The sequence below is a fragment of the Acomys minous genome, assembly GCF_964271855.1.
Source record: "Acomys minous genome assembly, chromosome: 4".
In the NCBI taxonomy this organism is placed as follows: Eukaryota; Metazoa; Chordata; class Mammalia; order Rodentia; family Muridae; genus Acomys; species Acomys minous.
Window position 1 is genome coordinate 86,543,560 of NC_140486.1, and position 23,607 is coordinate 86,567,166.

Consider the following 23,607-nt stretch of genomic DNA (forward strand, 5'->3'; position numbering starts at 1 on the left):
CTTAGAATGTTAAGCCTGACTTTGGAAGCTTGCCATTTTGAGCACATACACTGACCCACAGAGGTTTTTTTTTTTTTTTTTTTTTTTAAATCTGGGCCAGTAAATGCCACATGATTTAAGAGTCTGGTCCTTAAGCCACAGCTCTTGATCATCAAGACATCAAAGGTTCTCTCTCTCTTTCTCTCTCTCTCTCTCTCTCTCTCTCTCTCTCTCTCTCTGTTGGTCTCATTTTCTCTCCTAATCCAGGTTTGAGTTAGTCTCTACCATTCCTTCCTGGACTAAATCCCCCTCTCCTTTAAAATAGGCCTTGGCATCTTAGGAAAAAAAATCCTGAAGTGTAAAAGCTTGCCATGGTTCATATATTCTACAAAATACTTTTGTAGAAACAATATTCTACAGGCTGCACAAGGGTAGAAGAGCCTGCAGCACTTACCTCAGCCTTCTGTCCATCCTCCCAGCCCTCCATCCTGGGAACTCTGAGCTCACTCTTACTGCCTCATTAACATTACAGCCGTAGTTCGCTTTGCTAAAAAAAAGGAAAAAATTCAAGTCTTCTTTTAACATCATGTCATTAAACATTTGATGATCCTATGACATTAGTGTTCTAGTCACTTCTCTAGTCTAGGTTTTCTTAACGTGTGTGTGTGTGTGTGTGTGTGTGTGTGTGTGTGTGTGTGTGTGCATGTGTATGTGTGCATTTTGGAACTTGACCTGGGTGTCATTTCTCAGAAGCTGTCAACTTTGTTTTTTGAGATGGGAGACAGGGCCTCTCACTGGGATTTTGGGGTCACTGGTTAGGGTAGGCCATGGTTTGGTTCTTTCTTTGTTTGTTTGTTTGGCTGGTTTGGGTTTGGGTTTTTTGAGACAGGGTTTCTCTGTATAGCCCTGGCTCTCATGGACTCACTCTGTATAGCTGGCTGGCCTCAAACTCAGAGATCTGTCTGCCTCTGCCTCCCAAGTCCTTATAGAGGGATTTTAACCTACAGAACAAGGCTGCTCTGGGTTCAGTCTCCTCCAGGAGAGGGAGACAGAGAGAGAGAGAGAGAGAGAGAGAGAGAGAGAGAGAGAGAGAGAGAGAGAGAGAGAAGAAAAGAGGGAGCACACCCTAGGTGAGTATTCTACCACCAAGCCTTACTTGAACTTAGGTTAAGTTTCTTTAATTACCCCACCACATACATATCAAATATAAATTCTGTTTATCCCATTTTTTTAGTCATTAAATCTTACTGTTGCATTATGAAATTCTTCCAATTTTTATCTCTAAGACTCTGAACCCAACATAGCGTCAGGTCTCTAACATAGTGAGCAAATAATGTTTCAATTCACTCATCAAAGATTCATTGTGTTTTTCAGACTTTAAGATGCACCTGACCATAAGACCCACCCAGTTTTTAAAGCAGTAAAACAAGAAAAACAGTAAAAACAGCAATCAGACCATAAGGCGCACCCAAATTTCCTCTCCCATTTTGGGGGAGGAAAAAGTGCGTTGTATGGTCTGAAAAATGCCACAGTACTGAGTTTCCACTAAGTGTGATGCTGAAGCACAGAACAATGAATTAAGCTTGGACCTTATCTTCCAAGAGTGCGTAGTCCGTAAGGCGATGAGGCTAGTACACAAACAGCTACAGGTCAGCTAGCATACGCAAAGTGCTCTGAATGTGCAGAGAAAGTGAGGTTAACGCCGCTGTGGGGAGCAGTGATAACTGGGGGTGGATCTTGAACAATGATGAGTTTGGGGGGGGGTGTGGTGGGGGTGTGGGCTGGAAAGATGGGTCAGTGGGCAAGAGTGTTTTCAGTGCAAGAATGAGGACCTGAGTTCAAATCCTCTGCACTCATGTAAAAGTCGGGCCTGGGTCAGGCAGTGGTGGTGCACGCCTTTAATCCCAGCACTCGGGAGGCAGAGGCAGGCTGATCTCTGAGTTCTAGGCCAGCCTGGCCTACAAAGTGATATTCAGGACAACCAGAATTACACAGTAAAACCTTGTCTCGAAGTGTTCCCCACCCCCAAAAAAAAAGAAAGAAAAAGAAAAAGAAAAAATGGGGCATGGCTTGTAACCTCATCATTTGGGCGTATGTAGACTTGGCCAGCCAGCCTAGCCAAAGACTTCACGTTCAATGAGAGACCCTACCTTAAAAACTAAGGTGGGGAGTGATTGATTGGGGCACCCAGCATCCTTCACTGGCTTATGTGTACATATGGGAATATACAACACATACACACACCCTAAAATTAAAAAAACAAATAGATAAGTCTGGGTGGCTAGGACCAAAATAAAATAATCAAAAGAGAAATATCCTTCTTCTTCTTCTTCTTCTTCTTCTTCTTCTTCTTCTTCTTCTTCTTCTTTTCCTCCTCCTCCTCTTCCTCCTCCTCCTCTTCCTCCTCTTCCTCCTCCTCCTCCTCCTCTTTCTTTTTATTCTTTGACAGGGTCATATGTACCCCAGGCTGGCCTTGAATTCATTATGAAGTCATTATGTAAGAATGACCTTGAACTTCCAATCCTCATATTCCCGAATTACAGGCAAGTCTTCCACTCACAGAGGTGTGAAGTGTGGGGGTGAACCCAGGGCTTTGTGCATGCCAGGCAAGTACTGTTTACTATGTCTCCGCCCCTGTCCTGCCCCTCAAGTACTGCTTCCTATGTCCCCGCCCCTGTCCTGCCCCTCAAGCACTGCTTCCTATGTCCCCGCCCCTGTCCTGCCCCTCAAGCACTGCTTCCTATGTCCCCGCCCCTGTCCTGCCCCTCAAGCACTGCTTCCTATGTCCCCGCCCCTGTCCTGCCCCTCAAGCACTGCTTCCTATGTCCCCGCCCCTGTCCTGCCCCTCAAGCACTGCTTCCTATGTCCCCGCCCCTGTCCTGCCCCTCAAGTACTGCTTCCTATGTCCCCGCCCCTGTCCTGCCCCTCAAGTACTGCTTCCTATGTCCCCGCCTCTGTCCTGCCCCTCAAGCACTGCTTCCTATGTCCCCGCCCCTGTCCTGCCCCTCAAGCACTGCTTCCTATGTCCCCGCCCCTGTCCTGCCCCTCAAGCACTGCTTCCTATGTCCCCGCCCCTGTCCTGCCCCTCAAGCACTGCTTCCTATGTCCCCGCCCCTGTCCTGCCCCTCAAGCACTGCTTCCTATGTCCCCGCCCCTGTCCTGCCCCTCAAGCACTGCTTCCTATGTCCCCGCCCCTGTCCTGCCCCTCAAGCACTGCTTCCTATGTCCCCGCCCCTGTCCTGCCCCTCAAGCACTGCTTCCTATGTCCCCGCCCCTGTCCTGCCCCTCAAGCACTGCTTCCTATGTCCCCGCCCCTGTCCTGCCCCTCAAGCACTGCTTCCTATGTCCCCGCCCCTGTCCTGCCCCTCAAGCACTGCTTCCTATGTCCCCGCCCCTGTCCTGCCCCTCAAGCACTGCTTCCTATGTCCCCGCCCCTGTCCTGCCCCTCAAGCACTGCTTCCTATGTCCCCGCCCCTGTCCTGCCCCTCAAGCACTGCTTCCTATGTCCCCGCCCCTGTCCTGCCCCTCAAGCACTGCTTCCTATGTCCCCGCCCCTGTCCTGCCCCTCAGTAGCTTCAGCTCTGGAGCTGCCTTCTTTGTGTGGCAGTAGCAGGGTCTTGAAGCTGACACAACACAGCTTTCACTCTCTTTATATTACACGTTCTCACACAACTCAGCCGGCTTAAGCATGCACCAAGGAAGCTCGCTTCTGTGTGGAGCTGCTTCTGTTTATCACTTGAGACTCTTGCATTTAGCAGATTAGAGACGCAGCAGCAGACCCCACTGTCACGCATGTCCCCAGGACCCCATCTTATTCTCCCAATGAATTTGCTGCAGCTAAAAGTGGAGATGTTATTTCGGTTGACTTTTTAAATTTCATACCTAAAACTTATTTTATATTCCGACTTCAGTTTCCCACCCCCTCTTCTCCTCCCAGCCCCTCCCCCAGCTTATTGCTTTTTAAAAAACTATATTTGTCTTATTTGCATGAGTGTTTTGCCAGTGTGGATGCATGCGTGCCATGTGTGTGCCTGGTGTTCATACAAGCCAGAAGAGGGCACTGGATCCTCTGGGACTGGAGTTCCAGAGAGTCCTCTAGAAGAGCAGGACTCTTAACCACGGTGCCATTTCTCCATTGTTTTTGTATCCAGTTTACTCAAAGTTTAATTAAAATATGTTTAAGGGCAAGTTTCAAAAGTTTGCGGATGTGGGGAAGAAGGAAGAGAGATTCTAAGCAAGACTTGTGGGCTTCCCCCTGCCCCCGCCATCTCTTTATTTGTTTGTTTGTTTTTCCTGAGACAGGGTCTTTCTGTGTAGCTTTGGTGCCCTGAAACTTGCTATGTTAAACCAGGTTAGCCTCGAACTTGTGAGCCATCTTCCTGCCCCAACCCCCCAATGATAGGATCATAGATAGGTGCCTCCACAGCAGGAACTAAACCAGTGTAACATAGGCTGTTCTGCCCACTATTCATTCGTTTGTTCATTCATTTGTGTGTCCACACTCTGTGTGTGTGTGTGTGTGTGTGTGTGTGTGTGTGTGTGTGTGTGTGTTGAGATGTGGCCTTTCACTGAGATTTGGAGCTCTAGATTTGGCTGGTCTGGTTGACCAACAAAGCTCAAGCATTGTCTCCCCAGGGCTGGAATTATAGGCCTTTACCACTGTGCCTGACTTTTTTGGTTTGTTGGCTTGTTTTGTTTAGTTTTGTATGGTTGATACAGGGTTTCTCTGTGTAGCCTTGGCTGTCCTGGATTCACTTTGTAGACCAGGCTGGCCTCAAACTCAGAGATCCACCTGCTTCTGTCTTCTGAGTGCTGGGATTAAAGATGTGAGCCACCACTGGCCAGCTAATGCCTGGCTTTTTTTTTTTTTTTTAAGATTTATTTATTTATTATTTTTATACAGTGCTCTGCCTGCATGTACACCTGCAGGCCAGAAGAGGGCATCAGATCATGTTATAGATGGCTGTGAGCCACCATGTGGGTGCTGGGAATTGAATTCAGGACCTCTGGAAGAGCAATCAGTGCTCTTAACCTCTGAGCCATCTCTCCAGCTCCATGCCTGGTTTTTTATGTCGGATATGGGAATCAAACTCAGGTCACCATGCTTGTACAGTAAGTACTTTATAGACTTGAACTATCTTGCCAGCCCCCTTCTTCCACTTAAAAAAAAATTTTTTTTATTATGTATACAGTGTTCTGCCTGCATTTATGCCTACACACCAGAAGGTGGTTGTGAGCCACCATGGTTGCTGGGAGTTGAACTCAGGACCTCTAGAAGAGCAGACAGTGCTCTTAACCTCTGAGCCGTCTCTCCAGCCCATCCTTCCTCCACTTTTTAAATTTTTTTTTTTATTGAGCAGGGTTTTTGTCTTGTTTTGGTTTTGGTTTTTCGAGACAGGGTTTCTGTGTGTAATAATAGCCCTTGCTAATCGGCCTGCCTCTGCCTCCAGAGTGCTGGGATTAAAGGCATGCGCCACCACAGCCGGCATGAGCAGTATTTTTAAATCAATCAATTAAGAAGCCAATCGAGGGCCAGGAAGATGGTTCAGTAGGTAAGGGCGGTCCCTGCCAAACCCAAGGACTTAAGTTCAGTCCCTGGGACCCACGTGGTAGAGAAGAAGAGAACTGACTCCTTCCGGTTGTGCCCTGACCTCCACACAAGTGCTGTGGCATAGGCACACCCCTCAGGCACACACACAGACGAAATTAACAAATGTAATGAAAATGGAAAAAAAAACATCGAAGAAGCAAATAAGGAAGAGTCTAGTGTAGCCCGTTTAGTCACTTTCTTCCTTTTAAGTTGCCCTCGACACAATTCCCACAATTAGGAGTGAGGATGTGGCTCAGAGCGTTGCGTAGGTTTGTGTGGCTAGGAGGTACCTCAGCCAGCCAGTCCCGCAGCCCACCAAGCCTGTACGTTGTTTAAATTTACTGGTATCACCGGCCAAAAGAGTCTCTAAGGAAAGATAAATCATTCAAGAAAGAGTGAGACCTCAGGCAGGAAAAGGACTATCAAGGCCCACCTAGCCTATTTGTTCCTTCATCCCTGTCATAGGGGAGGGGAGTAAAGGGAAAATGGGAGGGAGGGAGGAATGGGAGGATACAAGGGAGGGGATAACCATTGAGATGTAATATGAATAAATTAATAAAATTAAAAAAAAAAAAAGAAAAGAATTACTAGCCTGACATTTGAATGTGCATAAGTTGTGTTTAGTAGAACATATTCAGAATGGTATGGTAATGAATACTCATAATAAATAAATTTTATAACAAAAAATAAATAAATAAATAAATAAAAAGAAAGTTAGTGGGGCCATGCCTGTGATCTCAGCGCTGCGGAGGCCGAGGCAGGAGGATGAGAAGTGCGAGCCTAGGACGCAGGCGTTGGGATGGAGAGAGGTGACACAGCTGGAAGAGGCAGACCCACGGTCTGGCTTTGCCTGAGACTTCCAGCCCATTCTCGCCCAATATTCACTCCACGCACAGACCTCACAAAGACATTGTAGCAAAACTGTTTTGGGGTCCAGGTTCATTCCCAGCCCCTATGCCTGTGCCACTCTGTTTACATTAAAGTCTTTCTGGGAAAGGTTCCATGGTCCCCAATGTCGTATGTCACAGAAGCCCACACTCCTGCACCCTGGGCCCCTCCCCTGTGCTGCGCTGTCCCGGTGGCACATCTGTGTTTTTAATCCCCGTTTATTTTTTTAATTTTTATTAATTTATTCTTGTTATATCTCAATGGTTATCCCATCCCTTGTATCCTCCCCTTTCTCCCTCCCTCCCATTTTTCCCTTACCCCCCTATGACTGTGACTGAGGGGGACCTCCTCCCCCTATATATGCTCATAGGGTATCAAGTCTCTTCTTGGTAGCCTGCTGTCCTTCCTCTGAGTGCCACCAGGCCTCCCCCTCCAGGGGACATGGTCAAAGGTGAGGCACCAGAGTACGTGAGAAAGTAATATCCCACTCTCCACTCAACTGTGGAGAATGTTCTGCCCATTGGCTAGATCTGGGTAGGGGTTACTCCCCGTTTATAATAATATCCACAAACACCCTTGGGTCTTAGGATTGCTTACTCGGTGGCACTTATTGTTTTTGCTTTACTTCATAACTGTTTTGCAAGAAAAACAAGAGTCAAGTGAAAATGGGAGAAAGGCATAAAATAGCAATTGCCTCAAGAGGAAAGGAAAGAAGCATGCCGTCACGTGGAAGATAGCTTTTGGGGGGCTAGACGACACCATGTAACTGTTAAGCCAGGTCTTTTGGTTTTGTTTTTAGTTTTCCTTTAGCCCAGTGCAGGTGAGTAAGGTGGCGATCAAATGATTTTCTGCTGACATAAGTGTAGGCACTGCGGCTTCCATCAATATCAGGAGCTACAAAAAAACTGCTCGTAGATTTTAATCAAGCTACATTTATCCCTAAATTGCCTGGCTACACAAGTGAGCAGCTTAAAAAATAAGCAAACAAGCTGAGCGGTGTGGTGCACGCCTTTGATCCTGGCACTGGAGGCAGAGGCAGGTGGATCTCTGAGTTCCAGGACAGCCTGGCCTACAGAGTGAGTTCCAGGATAGCCAGGGCTCCAAAAGAAACCCTGCTCAACCAACCAACCGACCAACCAGCAAAACAAAACAAAAAACTAGATATATGCAAATGTGGTACATATAATGGTTTAAATACTACAAAGTGAAAAATAGACTATTAATTTTTTATAAATGTACTTTTATACATTTTTATAAATTAATTTTTTTATAAATGGCTGGCTACATGTTAATGTATTGCCTGGACACACAGTGCTGTGCACCATTTAAAACAGCTCACAGGGCGTGCAGCATGATGGGAGCTCTTCTGCTCAGCCATAAGCTACATAAGACCAGAGACATGAGACTGAGGGTACATAGCCTTAATCAGCGGACTTGAGATGCTGCTTGCACATCTGGAGGCATCCCGGGTTACATACTGATGCCATCTTTCAAAGTGGAAGGGAGAGAGAAGGATAGAAAAGAAGGAAGGGAAGGAGGAAGATGAGGGAAAAGAGAAAAGCCAACTGCCTTTACCCCCAGCACTCAGGAAGTAGACACAAGTGATGCTCTGTGAGTTCAAAGCCAGCCTGGTCTACATGGCAAATTTCAAGCCACCCAGAAATATGTAGTGAGACACTGACTCAAAAACCGAACAAAAAAATGAGAGCACAAAATGGCATATTTTAATATGCTTGTGAAAAGTATTTGCATGTGAACAAAACTGAAAGTTAATATAGAGAATAAAAATATTCCAGAGTATTACAGGTAATTTTCCTTCCTCAGAATTTTCTTTAATATTGGTGATACTATATTTTCTGTTTTTAAAAAATGAATTAAATCAAGCTGGAGAGATGGCTCAGAGGTTAAAAGCACTGACTGCTCTTCCAAAGGCCCTGAGTTCCACTCCCAGCAACCACATGGTGGCTCACAACCATCTATAATGAGATCTGGTGTCTTCTTCTGATGTGCAGGCATGTACACATAATAAACTTTTTTTTTCTAGACAGGGTTACTCTGTGTAGCCTTGGCTGTCCTGGACTTGCTTTGTAGACCAGGCTGGCCTGGAACTCACAGCAATCTGCCTGCCTCTGCCTCCTGAGTGTTGGGATTAAAGGCGTGTTCCACCACCGCCAGACATAAATAACTATTTTTAAAAAATGAATTAAATAAAAATGGAACAGGGTTCTGGGCTCTGGACTGAGAACTAAAGGTCTATGCTTTCTTTCTTTCTTTCTTTCTTTTTTTTTTTTTGTTGTTGTTGTTGTTGTTGTTTTTACCCTCCTTTCCCAAAACCCAGATGCACCACAGGCCTTCCTAGGCTTTGATTTTCCCATCTGCACAGTGGGTTTCTAGTTTCTTTTAACCCAGAATGAATGGAATATTTACGAAACCTTCAGCTCACCGACTACAAGTAAGTGTGGTTCTGGGAGACTAGAGGCAAGATGGAGTGGAAAGCAAATACGCACTAATTAAGTTTAGAAAGGAGAGATCATCTGCTTTAATGGGAGCCGTGTGAGTGCTGTGCCCCTAGTGTCAGGCCTGAGTGGAGCCTTGCTAGTCAGCAGCTTCTGATCCCTTAGGCTTTGAAGATACGAAGTTGCCATGTATACACGTGAGCCAGGACTTTGGCCTTCTTGTGCAGAAGCGTGCACTCTGAACAGTCTAATTGCAGACACGAAGCCGCTCTAGCCGGTGAATTGATGACGTGTAAGAAAAGCACAAAATCCACAGCAAGACATTTTGCAAGGCTGGTTTAATTTCCGAGCTCTTTGTAACTCCGCGCTCTCTCCGTTAGCCAGGACAGACAAGGGAGATTTGATTATCTGGTTTCCTGTGACGGTTACTCAGCGCCCCAATCCCATTAAATCACTTTCTGCACTCCAGTGCACCGGCCTTTCCCCAGGTTATCAGCACAGGGAGAGTAAACCGAGACACTGGGATCGGATTTCTAAGGAAGAAAGTCAAAGCAAAGTCTGAAAGGGTGACAGCCAGCTGCCAGGAGCTGAGGAACTCAATTAGGCCCGAGAGACAACTACCTCATTATCTCCTCTGAAATGATCTAAATACATAAGAATCTAAAAGTTTTAAATAAACTTGTCTTACCGACAGCCTAGATGACTGAATTTCCCTTCTCAAACACACACACACACACACACACACACACACACACACAAAACTTTTAAGCACCCACTTTCGTATTTATTTATTCTAAGCGCAAAGCAGCGGTGATAATTACGCTGTCAGCTTCGCTAAGCTAATGAGCAGTCACTGGAGTGGAAGGCTTGCCTTGCTGAGCTCACTGAGGGAGGGCGAGCGTCTACCGCCTTCCCCGGCTTCTCTCCTTTCCTTTCTATCTTCTCCTTTCCCGCTTTATCGGTTACTTTTTACTGTGAGTTAGGAAGGAGAATCTGGCAGGCCGACTTGAATCCTTTTGATTAACTTCTCGGTCTCTCTTCTCTTCCCTTCTTTCTCTTCTCTCTTTCCCCCCTTCCCCCCCTTTTCCCTCCCCCTTCCCCCTCCCCTCCCCCTTCCCCCTCCCCCTCCCCCTCTATCCCTGCTTTTGAAGGGCAAGGAAGCCTCAGGGAAACCCAAGCTACCTTTTCGCGCCACTGTCTCCAAGGCAAGAAGAGATTTCTCCTGGAGATGACAAAGAGTCATCTGTAAAGTCCACACACTGTTCACTTAAGCCCTTTAACTGTTCACGCTATGACGTGAACAAAAGGAGAGCACAGAAGGGCATATTAAAGCATCTCTATGAAAAAAAAAATGTCTTATTTGGATCAGCAAAAATCTATCCTTCTCCCCATTCCAGCCTAGCAAATCTCTAAGTTTAAACCCAAGATGTCAGAAGCACAGATTTCCCACAGCATGGAAGCAGAGAAGCCCAGACCAAGCAAGGCAGGACTGTCGGTACAGGCTTCTTTCTTCCCCATGGGTGTGAGCATCTTCAAGCAAACAATTTTATTACACTATTTTAAGCCTTTGGTGTGCCAAACATAGAAGCTCTGTCTCTAATAAATTATGAGCTCTTCAGACTGAGCCTGGAAAAGCAATGCCCGAGCAGGAAGGATGTACGAGCAAGTTCTGTGCACACACCTCCGTGACCTGAGGCTCCCCTCAGCGATGACAGCGGTTCAGTGCCTACATGGTGTTGGGAAACATGTAAGGCGTCTTGCACACGTTCGTGTTTAACTCACAGCAGTCTGCTGGGAAATTTTATTTTCTTCTCACGCAGACAAGCCCCTTAGCTGAACATTAAGGTTGGAAGGGCTTGGCCCATCACCCTACTGAGTGCACGCAGAGCCAGTGGATGTGTAACAATCATGGGCATCTGTGCAACTGCAAACTGCCAGGGTGCCCAGCCAATCAACTACAGACTATCCCTGATGGGCAGTGGTTTGGTTTTCTCTTCTTTTTGGTTTTTTGAGACAGGGTTTCTATGTGTAGCCTTGACTGTCCTGGACTCACTTTGTAGACCAGGCTGGCCTCAAACTCACAACGATCTGTCTGCCTCAATCAACTACAGACTATCCCTGATGGGCAGTGCTTTCATTTAAGAATTGTTTTGGCATTATAATGAGGTGAAAGCCATACACATTCCATATGAACCATAGGATGGACTTGGCATGCCCATGGGTTCTGTGACTGTTTCAGATTCAGACAGCCCCACATATTCAGGGGAGATAAAGTGTGTCTACATTTAACATAGACCAACTTACCTCTTGTCTTATTTCCTTTAGGATGCTGTGTAACTGTTTACACAGTACATACCACACTAACTGTGATGAGTAATCTAGAGATGATTGAAAGGACATTGCTGTGTGTGTGTGTGTGTGTGTGTGTGTGTGTGTGTGTGTGTGTGTGTGTAATATGCAGTATGGTACTGCTTAACATGAGAGGTTTAGCATCTTGTGCATACAGTAGTCCTGGAACCAGGGCACAAGGGATGCCTTCATTTCAAGCTTTGGTCGTTTTGGGGTCTAGTGATGCACTCTCTCTGCACTGGATGGTGGCAAATTGTTACATATTCCCAGTCTCACAGTCGCAGAGGAAAGAACCAGCACTCTATAGTGTACAGTTTTGCTAAGCTATTGTCTCATGAGTTAGATGTGTTCAATGCTTGTTCTTGTCGTCGTTTTGAGATAGGGTCTTAGTAAATGTATTTTTCTATTTGTTTATTTTGGGTATTTTGTCTGCACACCAGAAGTAGGCATCAGATCCTGTGGGACTACAGTTATAGACCATTGTGAGCCACCATGTGGGTGCTGAGAATTGAAAACTTCTGAAAGACTGGTCAGTGCTCTTAACCACTGAGCCATCTCTCCAGCCCTATTAAGTGCATTTTTGACGGAGCTGGAAAAGTGGCTCAGTGGTTAAAAGCAGCAGCTCCTCTTCCAGAGGACCAATTCCTAGGTTCAATTCCCAGCACCCATACGACAGCACATAATTGTCTGTACCTCCAGTCCCAGGGGACCTGACACCCACTGACCTGCACAGGCACTGCATGCATAATACACAGACATACATGTAGGCAAAATACCCATGTGTATAAAACAAAAAGTAAATGAAAAAATACGTTTTGATTTGTGATATTTATTGTCTTTCTTCTATGCCGGGGATTGAACCCAAGGACTTCCAGTCACTTACCAGGATATAGTCCTGTGGTTAGTCAAGCAACATCAGTCTATATGTAAGGATGAAGGTACTACATAAAGATAGTTTTTTTTTTAATTTATGAGAGTCATGTCTTAGGATTTATTTAGACTCTCATTAGAGACTAATGTCTCTGGCATGGTTTTTTTTTTTTTTTTTTTTGGTTTTTCGAGACAGGGTTTCTCTTTGTAGCTTTGGCTGTCCTGGACTCACTTTGTAGACCAGGCTGGCCTCGAACTCACAGCGATCCACCTGCCTCTGCCTCCCGAGTGCTGGGATTAAAGGCATGTGCCACCACACCTGGCTCTGGCATGTTTTTAAGCTGTCCAAAGTATATCTAGCCTCACATGATGCTCCTTGCCTGACTTGATGGAAATGTTGTCTAGCCTTTGGCATGACATTCCAACTCTTCACCGTGGGTGCCAGACCCTTCCCCGGTTTGATGCACTAGTGTTCGTCTGGCCATGATGCACTAAACTGAGTTAGATGGGGAACGCTCGACAACTATTACAGACTTGGTAAATTACCCTGAGTCGGAATAAATAGTCTGCCTATCTTGGCATCTCTTTGGGTAAGGGATGTTACAACAAACAGGCAGACAAAAATATATGTACTGTGGAAGATCTCAGGAAATAATACAGTGATGATTTCTCTCTTTTCTTCCTTACAGAGGAGTCTCTGTTTGCAGTTTCGGGGGTGAAGCTAAAGCCAGAAATGTGTGACCTTTCTGCCTCTTACAGGAGGGGTCACCGCCTAGCCGGGGTTAACAAATGTTGGTGAAAGAAAGAGGTGAGGTCATCTAGACCCTTGCAGGTGAGTGGTCCCAGATCCCCGAGCGGCAGCTGCAGGCTCGAGGGAACAGTGCTCACCCCTGTCTGGGTCTAACGCTTCATTCCCACTCCTAGGGCAGCCTCTGCAGAACCCCACTTGCTAGGCTGGGGAAGAGATGAGGATGTGCGTAGCAGCTTCTCCCCGGAGCTGCGGTGGGTTCCCGAGTCACACAGCCCGGGAGGGTTTCCACCAACACCGGTGGAATAGAGTTTCAGTAAAATTGTTTAACTAGCTAGACCTCTGTGTTCACTGGCAAGACATAGCAGGGCTAAAGTTGACCCACAGAGCCACTTTTCCCAACAGCTGAGACGTTTCCTGGGGTGCGGGGATGTTGAGTGCTGAAGTGACACGGCTCCTAAGTCAGGGTGCTTTGTCATCTTAGTGGTGAATGATCTTCTCCCTGCAGTCTCAGGCAGTGAAGGGTACCATGGTAGATTTTCCCAGTCCACCATGCCCTAAAAGGGTTCTGCTAGCACGCACAGAAGGCTGGTGGGACACTTCCCAAAGCCGACTGCTGTCATGGCTGTGCCTCTCAGGAGCTCTTCCTACACTGAGCTTCTGCCATGAGTAGAAGGGACAGAAATCCAGATAGAGTCAAAGTGAAACCACGTGCGGGGGCCGGCCAGCCCTTTAGGTGTCCCTGGCCAGACTCCAAACCATAAACAGTATTCTATGATAGGGCGGCCCAGTTGGCAGCCACAGATTGGCCGTGTCTCCCAGTGGAAGCCATGGCACATCCCCCACCGTGTGCACCCCAGTGTCACTCACCTGGCGTTCTCTGGTTCTTTGTGACTTTCTCTCGGGTCTGTCACGATGTAAAGGCAGCTACAAATCAAGGATGCCTGCCCTCTGGCTCTTCAGCAATGATTTGTCTTTAAGCAACAGGGAAGTTTAGAATCACAGGTGTCTCCCCTCCACCCCACCAGGGCACTTTATAAGATGCTTAAGTTTGTGTCTTGACAATGTCTAATTTGGAATTACAATTGGCGATGCAATTACGTGCTGCTGCCCGCGTAGAACTAAAAATAAAACTAAAAACTTCCCCATTCAGACTAACTAGTTGAGAGCAGGGTGAATTCAAACAAACTGCAGTGTCTGACGGGAAGGGTTAATCCTTCACACCGTTATCAAAGTTCCTTCTTGAACTATAGACTGAACCCGAGGCCTTGACGTGGGCTTGGCAAACACTCTAGCCCAAGCCCTGTCAGAGATAACACTAAGGAAATGGCCTCAAACGCTTGCCTACCGTAGTGTTGCTTTGACTTCTGTTGTTGTTTCAGACTCGGCCTAATTTTTTAAAAACGAAATTATTTAAAATTTAGTTTTATTTTGCACAAGTGTTTTATCGCATGTAAGTATGTGTATCCCGGGCACACCTGGTACCTGAGAAGGCCAGAAAAAGGCATCAGATCCCCGAAACTGGGGTGGCAGACAGTTGTGAACTGGCATGTGGGTGTTGAGAATGGAACCCAGGTCCTCTGCAAGAGCAGCAAATGCCACCTAGCTGTCACTGTACCCCTGATTTTGTCTTTCTTAAGCAGCCAGGAGGGAGGGAGAGAACCCTCCTCTTCTGATCTACAGAGGACGCTTACTAAGAACTGCTACCGATAGACGTAAAATTGGCCCCAATGGAAAAGCAATTTGGTATAGCATGGCTCAGTGCTAGCAATGGTGGGGGGTGGGGGGGGGAGGGAGCAGATTTAGCCTCTCTTGGAGCAGTCCCGTGAAATCCGGGGACCTCTGTCCTAACACAGAGATGCAACCTGTTGGAGATGGACCACAACTGGGAAAAGCCAGAGCAATTAAACTATTTAATAAATGGCTTGGCATCTGTAAAATGGAAGAGTTGCTGGAGTTAAGGAGACTAAGAGCCATGATCGTATGGACACTGGGGGCCTGTAAATCTTTTCCTCTGAATCCGATGTATGGTAAAATATTCACTTGTCAGGGGAGTCGAGACGTAAGGTGGGGTACTAGGATTTGGCAACTGGCAGCAATTCCTCAAAATCAAGACTCTCGGTAGAGCCACAAAAATATCAGTGTGGGGCCTTTAAATAGATATTGATGTCCACAGCAAAGACGTGGAGAAAAACTGAAGTGTTCTGGGTGTAAGCCACACACACACCAGTCATTGTTACAGCCGTCTCCTGTGTCGCTTTAGAACTTGGTGTGGCTCCACCCACGGATGGGGTCAGCTACAGCTATAGTCTGTAAAGTCAGAGAGAGGTTTAAAATATTTTTTTGGACAGGTCTCACTTTGTAGCCGTGGAACACACAGAGATCCACCCAGCTCTGCCTCTGCCTCTCAGTTGCTGGGATTAAAGGTTGCACCACCACAGTGCGTTCTTTTTATTAAAGTTTTCCTGGTTCTTATTAGGACGGACATGATGATGCCTCTTGTGGCTGGAGAGATGTCCAGTGCTTAAGAGTGCTGGCTGCTGTCTCCCAGGGTCAGGTTTGATACCCAGCTCCCAGATGGTGCCTGGCAACCATCTACCACTCAGGTTCCAGGGAATCCAACACCCTTTTCTGCCATCCTTGGGCACTGTATGTACATGGTGCACAGACACACCTGCAACCAAAACACCCATGCACATAACAGATACTTTAAAAAAATGAATATTTTAAGATATTGCTTATGTAATCCTTTACCGTCACCTTTTTAAAAACCAAAATGTGCGATTCCATCGGTAACTGTGGCACTGTTTAATGTGTTCTCTTTACTCACTCTGTGCTTTCTCTCTCATTGCTTCGATTTGTTTATTCTTTATTCCCTTTCAGGGCTATAGCCATGCTGTCTCACTGTGTCAGCTTGTTACAATGCGTCACACCCTGTTTCCTACTAGATGGGAGATCTCTGCTGTCTCTCTCCTGTTGCCTGGAATATTTAAAATATCATGGTCTCGGCAATGACGTCATACATGAAGAGAACGCAATGGGAAGTTCTTGCTATTGTTGCTGCTTTAAAAAAAAAAAGACATAAACTGAGATGGTATGAGGAGAGCGCTTCATAACAGTTTCAACCTGGGCCAAAAGCTCCATTTCTTTACAGGACAGATTGGGAGACAGACAACTGGAAATTTCTAGAGCCAGAGCCGGTGCTTGCTGAAGCCTGCCACGCTTGTATTCCCTTACAATTCCTCCCAACCAAAAGTCTTCTGGGGCAAGGAGAGGATTAGTTTGGCTTAGAGAGGTCTCCCAGGAAGGTGGTCTCTTGGATAAAGTTGTCAACAAATGGACTTGCTTGAGACTATTTGTGATGGTCCCCGAGGGGGTGGGGTGTATTCTTCCTCCTTTGGTGGCTATTGGGGTGCTTTACCACTTCAGTCCACCCAGATTTTAGGAGTCCGTACGGAGCAGCCGGCTAGAGCTGAGTCTCTCAGGCTCTCTGTCACCCGCTACTGAAGTGACGGGCAACCCAAGCTCTCACTGATGGCGGAGATACAATAGCTCCAGAGATGCAATTTGATCTCTGTGGCACCATCCGACATGCATGCACACACAGACCCCTCAGCAGGGGCTCTGCCCAGCTGACACGTGGACCGCTTTTTACAGTTGCCTCCTAAAGGAAGCCCGGGAAACTCAAATTACTTCATCAAGGGATAATCTCAGGCAATATAGTAGCCGAGAAACCAGAGACCACTGGGGGATCCTTTAGAAGGAAGAACCAATTAAGAGAGAATTTTAAAATGGTAACTATCCACCCAGGGTCTGAGATGAAAGGAGGGAGAGGGGGGAAAAAAAGTGCATGCAGGTAGTCCCCCCCAAAAAGCTGTCTTTGTGTATGTGAACAAGCCATTGACAAAGCCTGCCCACTGCACCTGCAAGATGAAACAGTGTGGGCTGGATAGGGCTGGTAGGGTGTGTGTGCAAATAATAGATCCGATTCAACCTAGAACAATGCCAGTAGTGGTGTGGAATGGGATTCAGACTTCAGTCCTGTTCTGATTAAAGAGTTTTTTTTTTTTTTTAGTGATTACTTGAATAAATCAGGGGAAAGAAATATAACTTATTCATACAACTCACCGAAGTAATAACTACCGCTATCTATTATTATTCCACTGTATAAGAGTGGAGACTGAGGCTCGGCAATGTTAAGTAATTTCTCCAAGGCAGTATTGCCGGGGTTCAGATTCAAACCTCAGGTCTAGCTGTGTCCAGCGTCCGAGATCTTTCCAGCTCACATGGCTGTCAGAGTTGTAGACTTTTCGACTGTTGAAGAGACAGCTGATGTTTCCCGCTGGGTCCTGATGCAGAGGATGCAGACCTGGCTAATCAGCTGCAAGTCAAAACAATACTTATTCCTGTCAGTTTTTTATCTGGTTTGAATTCTTACACGTTAGGCTTAAAATGCCTATAACTTAAGCAAGGCTGTCTGTGACTTGGGGGAAAGTGGCGCTTTTAAGTACAAGGTGAGTTAATTATATAATCTCGCTGCCCCCCAACAGATAACGCTAATCTTTTCAGGCTACAGAAATGAAAGACTTAGGCAATGCTCCCACAAGAAGAAAAACAGCAGAGTCTCTTCTGATCGGGGCACATTTAAATCATTAAGCTCAGCTCCTCATCTCACACGCGACGCTCTGAAGGAAGCATCCTATGAAATAGATGTTTGTTGCCCGCCTATTAGTTTGCAGAGCTAATCTTGCATAATCTTCTTACCAACACTAAGACAGAGTTTACAGAGGAGAACACTCAGGATCAGATGTAAGTCTCTAGGATTTGATGCACAAACCCTATCTCCCCCCACGCCCCCCCTGCCACCTACCCCTCCCATCCTCCCACACCCCCCCCTGCACACCGACTGCCGCACACTCCAAAGTGGACTAACAGGAAGAGCAAGGCATGTGGGACAAGCCACGAGGAGGGGCAAGCTGCTGTAAGAGAAAACACAGGAGCCAGAGACCCTCCTTCCTGTGGTACAAACTGTCACAAAGCAAATGGGCAGGCGGGCTGCTGCAGCCATCGTAAGGATTGGCACAGATTGCTCGGCTTTAGGTGGACAGGAAAACTCACTGAACTGGCTCATCCATCCACACATGAGTATGGACTGAGCCCACTACAGTGGTGGCGTCCTCTGCCTCCTGGATGATGGGAGAGCTATAGCCAAGATTCTGCTTGGAGCTTAGGACAGCGGCACTTGTATTTCTTGAGCATGACGTCAGAGCCTCTGTGACAGACAGACTGCACGGGTTTCTGTAAGATCCTATTGTTGAGGGGGTAGGTAGACTTGTTTTATTTTTTATGAAACATTTATTATTATTATTATTATTATTATTATTATTATTATTATTATTATTATTATTGTTAAATGGACTAAATTATCCTCTTTAGCCATGAGGTGAGCATGCCTTTAATCCCAGCACTCAGGAGGCAGAGGCAGGTGGATCTCTGTGAGTTTGAGGCCAGCCTGACCTAAAGAGTAAGTTCCAGGACAGCCAGGGCTACACAGAGAAACCCTGTCTTGAAAATAAAAACAAAAAAAAACCTTATAGTCTTTAATTCTAAGTGGAAGGTAAATTATGTTTGTGCTACCCCCCCTCCTTAAATTGATCTGCCTTTTGGAAATATTAATAAAAATTATGCACATGCACATTGCAATTTTCCTGCATTCCTTGATTTCGTAAAATAAGCACTCCTGCTGTTTGTCCATTTTTCTTCCCATGTTTTTGTTGACTCCTTTGATAGTGACACACTTGGCTTTTATTTTTGTTTTGTATTTTTGAGACAGGGTGTAGTATATATTTCGATCTATTTCTTTGTTTCTTTTTGCCATTGTTTTCGGTTCTGGGGGTTGAAATCTAGGACCTTGTGCATAGTTGGCAAGTGCTCTACCACTGGGCTATATCCCCAGCCCTTAAATACTTAAGTGACCGAGTCTACAACACCAGCCCCTCAGTCTCAACATTTCCAGGGCTTATGCCTCTTGTGCACAAAGCACAGTTCCGTTACTGTAGGGAGGTCTGCTGGACAGAGCTGGCAGAGTGTCAGGGTTTTTATGAAAGTTGGTAATGATACCTACTAACATGTCTTAATGTTTTAGCTAAGTGCATCTAAAAATACCTGAGAGTTAGTTTGTAAACTTCTGCCATGTCAAAGGTGAGCTCTCTGGGAGAACGTTGTGGAGAGGTTTCTAGAAGAAAACCGCTAACCCTGAGTAATTAGGCCTCCTAGAGCCAAACAGTCCAAGAAGGTCTTTTCCTGAAGATGATGGTGACATCTTTTGGTTACTCTTGACACATTTCATAAATGAGTCCCCAAGATACATCTATTTCAGTCCATTCTCTCTGAGCCTCTGAGGCCCGTGTTTTGTACTTCTAAGTCTTCTCTGTCTCTGAGAGGGACAGTGTGTTCTGAGAGGACCTGGTGTGCACAGCGGTGAGTTACCTCAAGTGTACTCTCCATACTGTGAGTATTAGCACTGGATAATACAGGAAGGTATTGTGGGAGCCCAAAATGATCCAGGGTATAAAAATATTCATCCAAGTCTATCTATTGACTTGTTCAACAAACATCTAAGAACTAGAAACACAAAATAATCAACATTCCCCTCAGGGGACTTGCTTTGGTGGCACAGATGCTAAAATTTGGAATAATATAGAGAAGATCATGAAATAAGATGGTCCCTGTACAAGAATGATAGCATTTGTGAGGCATTCCCTCTACCCTCACAACTCTCTCTCTCTCTCTCTCTCTCTCTCTCTCTCTCTCTCTCTCTCTCTCCAGCACTGATGACCAAAGCCAGGGCCCCACACATCCTAGGGAAGCATTCTTCCACTGAGCCACATCCCCAGCACATGTTTTCTCATGTCAGTACCCTGAAGATGGACTCCAGGTGTCATTGGACTTCCTCATATTCCTTTTCACAACGCACCACATTGCCTCTCTGAGTCTCTGACTCTCTGTGCCTCCGTCTCTCTCTCTCTCTCTCTCTCTCTCTCTCTCTCTCTCTCTTTGTTTTTCAAACTACATGTTACCTTGGAGCATCCCATAGTCCAATGGACAGTTCTCCGGAATCAACACAAGGTTCCGTGATAGCAGAGCTCCGAGGAAACGGCAGTTAACCTTGTCCTGAGGAAATCTACAAGGCAGTCAATTGAATGAGAAGATGGTTCTGTGCAAGAGACATTGCAGGAGAAAAGGGTGTTTCTGACTAAGTGAAACCTGAAATCCAGTGGCATAGCCTACAAGTGTATCATCTCTCATGAAAGTCCAGAATGAGGACTGGAGAGATGGCTCAGTGGTTGGGAGCACTGACTGTTCTTCCAGAGGACCCGGGTTCAATTCCCAGCACCCACATGGCAGCTCACAACTGTCTGTAACTCCAAAATCTGTCACCCGTAGACATACAATGCACATGAAATAAAAGTAAATAAGTTTAAAAAAAAAAAAAAGAAAGAAAGAAAAAAGAAAGTCCAGAATGGGAGAGCTCAGCGACTGGCGGCCATCATCAGCAAGCCTGATGACCAGAGTCCATCAGGAAGAAGAGAACCAATGCCTGTGGACCATCCTCTGATGGCCGCACACACATCACACACAGCATGCATGCACTACCCTCCCCCATATGTAAAATAAATCGCCATTTTCTTAGTCAAGAAGTGGGATTTAACTAGTGAGCCAACAACACAAGGACGTGCCTCTTTCCGCTCTGCATCTTTAGTCCAGCACTTGTTAGTGCCTGGGGCCTCAGGCTGGTCCACATCATCGTCTTCAGATGCTGCCACATTCCCAGGCTACATCAGAAGCATCCTTACCCAGTGGGACAAGGAGGTATCTCCTCCACTGTGATTTTAAATTTATTTATTATTTGTTATTATTTTTTCTTTTTTTATCATTGTTTTTTTAATTAAATATTTTTACATATACATTTATATTATTACATACATACAGTAAACTACCTACAGCAAGAAGAACCATGAGATAATCAGGAATCATGTAGATTCCTAATATTTTGGCTATTTGTACTTGGCAGCCTTGAAGAAAATATCTTTCCTAACTTGGTGCATCTAAAATTCTGAATGTAAATCAATCTCCATCACATCTCGTCATTATCAACTTAGAACATCTATCTTTCAAGGCAGCGTTTCTCTGTGTAGCCTTGGCTGTCCTGGAACTCCTTTTGTAGACTAGGCTGGCCTCAAACTCGGAGATCCACCCGCCTCTGCCTCTGGAGCGCTGGAATTAAAGACAAGCCGTGTGCCACCACTGCCCAAATGCCTTTTTAAATTTTAAAACAGGGGCGGCAGTGGTTGGGGGTAGGAGTTGGGGTGGGAGTGAGGGTGGGGGTGGGGCTCACTCTGTAGCCTGGGCTGGCCTGAGACTCAGGGTTCTTTTCCTGTCTCAGCCTCCTGAGTGCTGGGATTATAAGAATGAGCAACCTCGTCCTGCTTTGTCTGTGCCTTTCTTTATGTCTCTGTGGCTGGCCTGTCTCATCTCCACGCCTGAAGTGCAGCCAGTGGTGGCACTGTAGAGTGTTCAGTTTCCTTTCGACCTGAGGGGGACCCACCTTTTCTGAGGGGCAAGGTTCTGAAGAATCATGACAACAGATGTGCAGCTCTACCACAGGGATGACTCCTAACTGAAGAAGAAAAGGAGGAAGAGAAGAAAGGAGGAGGAGGAAGAGGAGGAGGAGGAGGAAAAGAAGAAGAAGAAGAAGAAGAAGAAGAAGAAGAAGAAGAAGAAGAAGAAGAAGAAGAAGAAGAAGAAGAAGAAGAACTCTGCACATTAGATAAAATCTCCATGTCTGGGTATCACCTGATATTGGTGGTCCTTGAAATCACCAGGATGTGGCTGCCCACGAGAAGATGCACAGAGAGAAGACAGACACACAGATCTATGCTAGATGCTCATACGAGCCTGAGAGAAAGAAGAATTGGCAAAGGAGAATGCCAGCCCACTTCTACCCAAAGGCTCATGTGTGAAAGGCTTCATCCCCAGTGCCATGTTAACTCTAAGTAGTGGGGCCTAGGAGGCCGGATGGCTCAATGGTTAGGAGCGATGGTTGCTGTTATTCCAAGGGACGCAAGTTCAGTTCCCAGCAGCTGTGTTGGGTGGCTCACAGCTGCCTGTAACAGCAACTCCAAGAGAACACAGTGAGTTCTTCTGGCCTGTAAGAGCACCTGTATTCATGTGGTACACATGTCTCCAACACCAAATAAATTAAATAAATCTTTAAAAAAAAAAAGCAGGGTCTGGCACATGGTCTTTGGGCTTGGGGTCACCGCTTTCCTAGCAGAAGGGACTAAAGCTGATCTCAAGGACAGGTCGTTACAGAGTGAGCCACCATTCGTGCTTACAGGTAATTAATCTCTTTCCACTTTTCTGCTGTGTTGTCACAGCACAGCTAGGGTGATGTCACCGGGATACCTGCTCCATGTTGCTGGGGTCCTGTAACTATCCTCCTGCCTCAGCTGAGACCAAGTGCTGGCATGATCAATGCAATGCATGCCACCACTTCTGGCCTCCACTGTGTTCTCAGCTTCACCCCTCACCAAGTGTCCAGAACTTTCCCTGGTGCACAATCATGTTCACAAGATAATTGTATAAGAAATAAATAGGATTCAGAGTCTGAAAGGGACCAATTTTAGAGCACTGGAGTTTGAAGGGGACCAATTTAAGAACACTGGGGAGTGGTGGCCCAAACCTTTAGTCCCAGCATTTAGGAGGCAGATGCAATCTTACCTCTGAGAGTTTGAAGGAGCCAGGACTATATTGAGTTCTAAGCCAGCCAGGGCTACATAGTGAGACCTTTTCTCAAACAAAAAGAAAAAGAAAACAAAAGTTTAAGAAATGTGACTTATAGCCAGGCGTGGTGGCGCACGCCTTCAATCCCAGCACTCAGGAGGCAGAGACAGGAGGATCACTGTGAGTTCGAGGCCAGCCTGGTCTACAAAGCAAGTCCAGGACAGCCAAGGCTACACAGAAAGACCCTGTTTCAAAAAAACAAAACAACAACAAAAAAAAAAAAAAAAGAAAGAAAGGAAGAAAGAAAAGCAAAGAAAAGAAATGTGACTTATGAGGAGGGGGCAAAGGAAAAAAGTACACAAACAAAAATACTAATAATGGGGCTGGAGAGATGGCTTGGCAGTTAAGAACACTGGCTGTTTGTCCAGAGGACCCAAGTTGGATGCCTAGCACCCACTTGGCACCTCACAACTGTCTATAACTGTAGTTCCAAGGGATCTGACATCCCCTCTGGCTTCTGAGGGCACGTGCATGTGGTCCACAGACACATATGTAGGCAGAATGTCAATACATAAAATAAAACTTTTAAAGACATTAAGCTGCTAAGCTGTATTTAGAATCCAGAATCTGATTCCGTTCGTTCAGATCTGGCTTTGCCACTTACTGCTTGTGCAAAGGGCTTTGTGCCTCTGCACTTCCACTTCCTCTTATTTGTTTGTTCTGTTTTATTTTCCAGAGACAGATATCACCATGTACTCCAGGCTAGCCCCACACTTGCGGCCATCCTCTTGCCTAACCCTTCTGAGTGCTGGGATTACAGGCATGAGCCCTAAGTCCGCTCACTTCCTCTTTTGTAAAGCATGAATAGGGGCAGAATCTCTCCAAGAGCTGCCTGTGATTAAACAAGCTAGTGCCCCAGAGTTGTTTTAAACACTGTGTGG

The 23,607-nt window shown here is 46.1% G+C and overlaps 1 protein-coding gene across 3 annotated transcripts in view; it reads left to right on the plus strand.

Annotated features, from left to right (window-relative positions):
* CDK15 (cyclin dependent kinase 15) overlaps window positions 1-22,116 on the plus strand; it is a 103,872-nt gene extending 81,756 nt beyond the window's left edge. For 2 of the 3 annotated variants that reach the window (XM_084778710.1, XM_084778711.1), the window contains exons 13-14: window positions 12,822-12,964; window positions 15,764-18,670. In XM_084778710.1, coding sequence (XP_084634836.1) covers window positions 12,822-12,931 — 110 coding nt within the window. In that variant the 3' untranslated portion in view covers window positions 12,932-12,964; window positions 15,764-18,670. Of the gene's footprint in view, window positions 1-12,821; window positions 12,965-15,763; window positions 18,671-21,429 lie in introns of those variants that run through there. The other variant, XR_014778553.1, reaches the window with a different exon arrangement.
* Window positions 22,117-23,607: the final 1,491 nt, after the last annotated feature.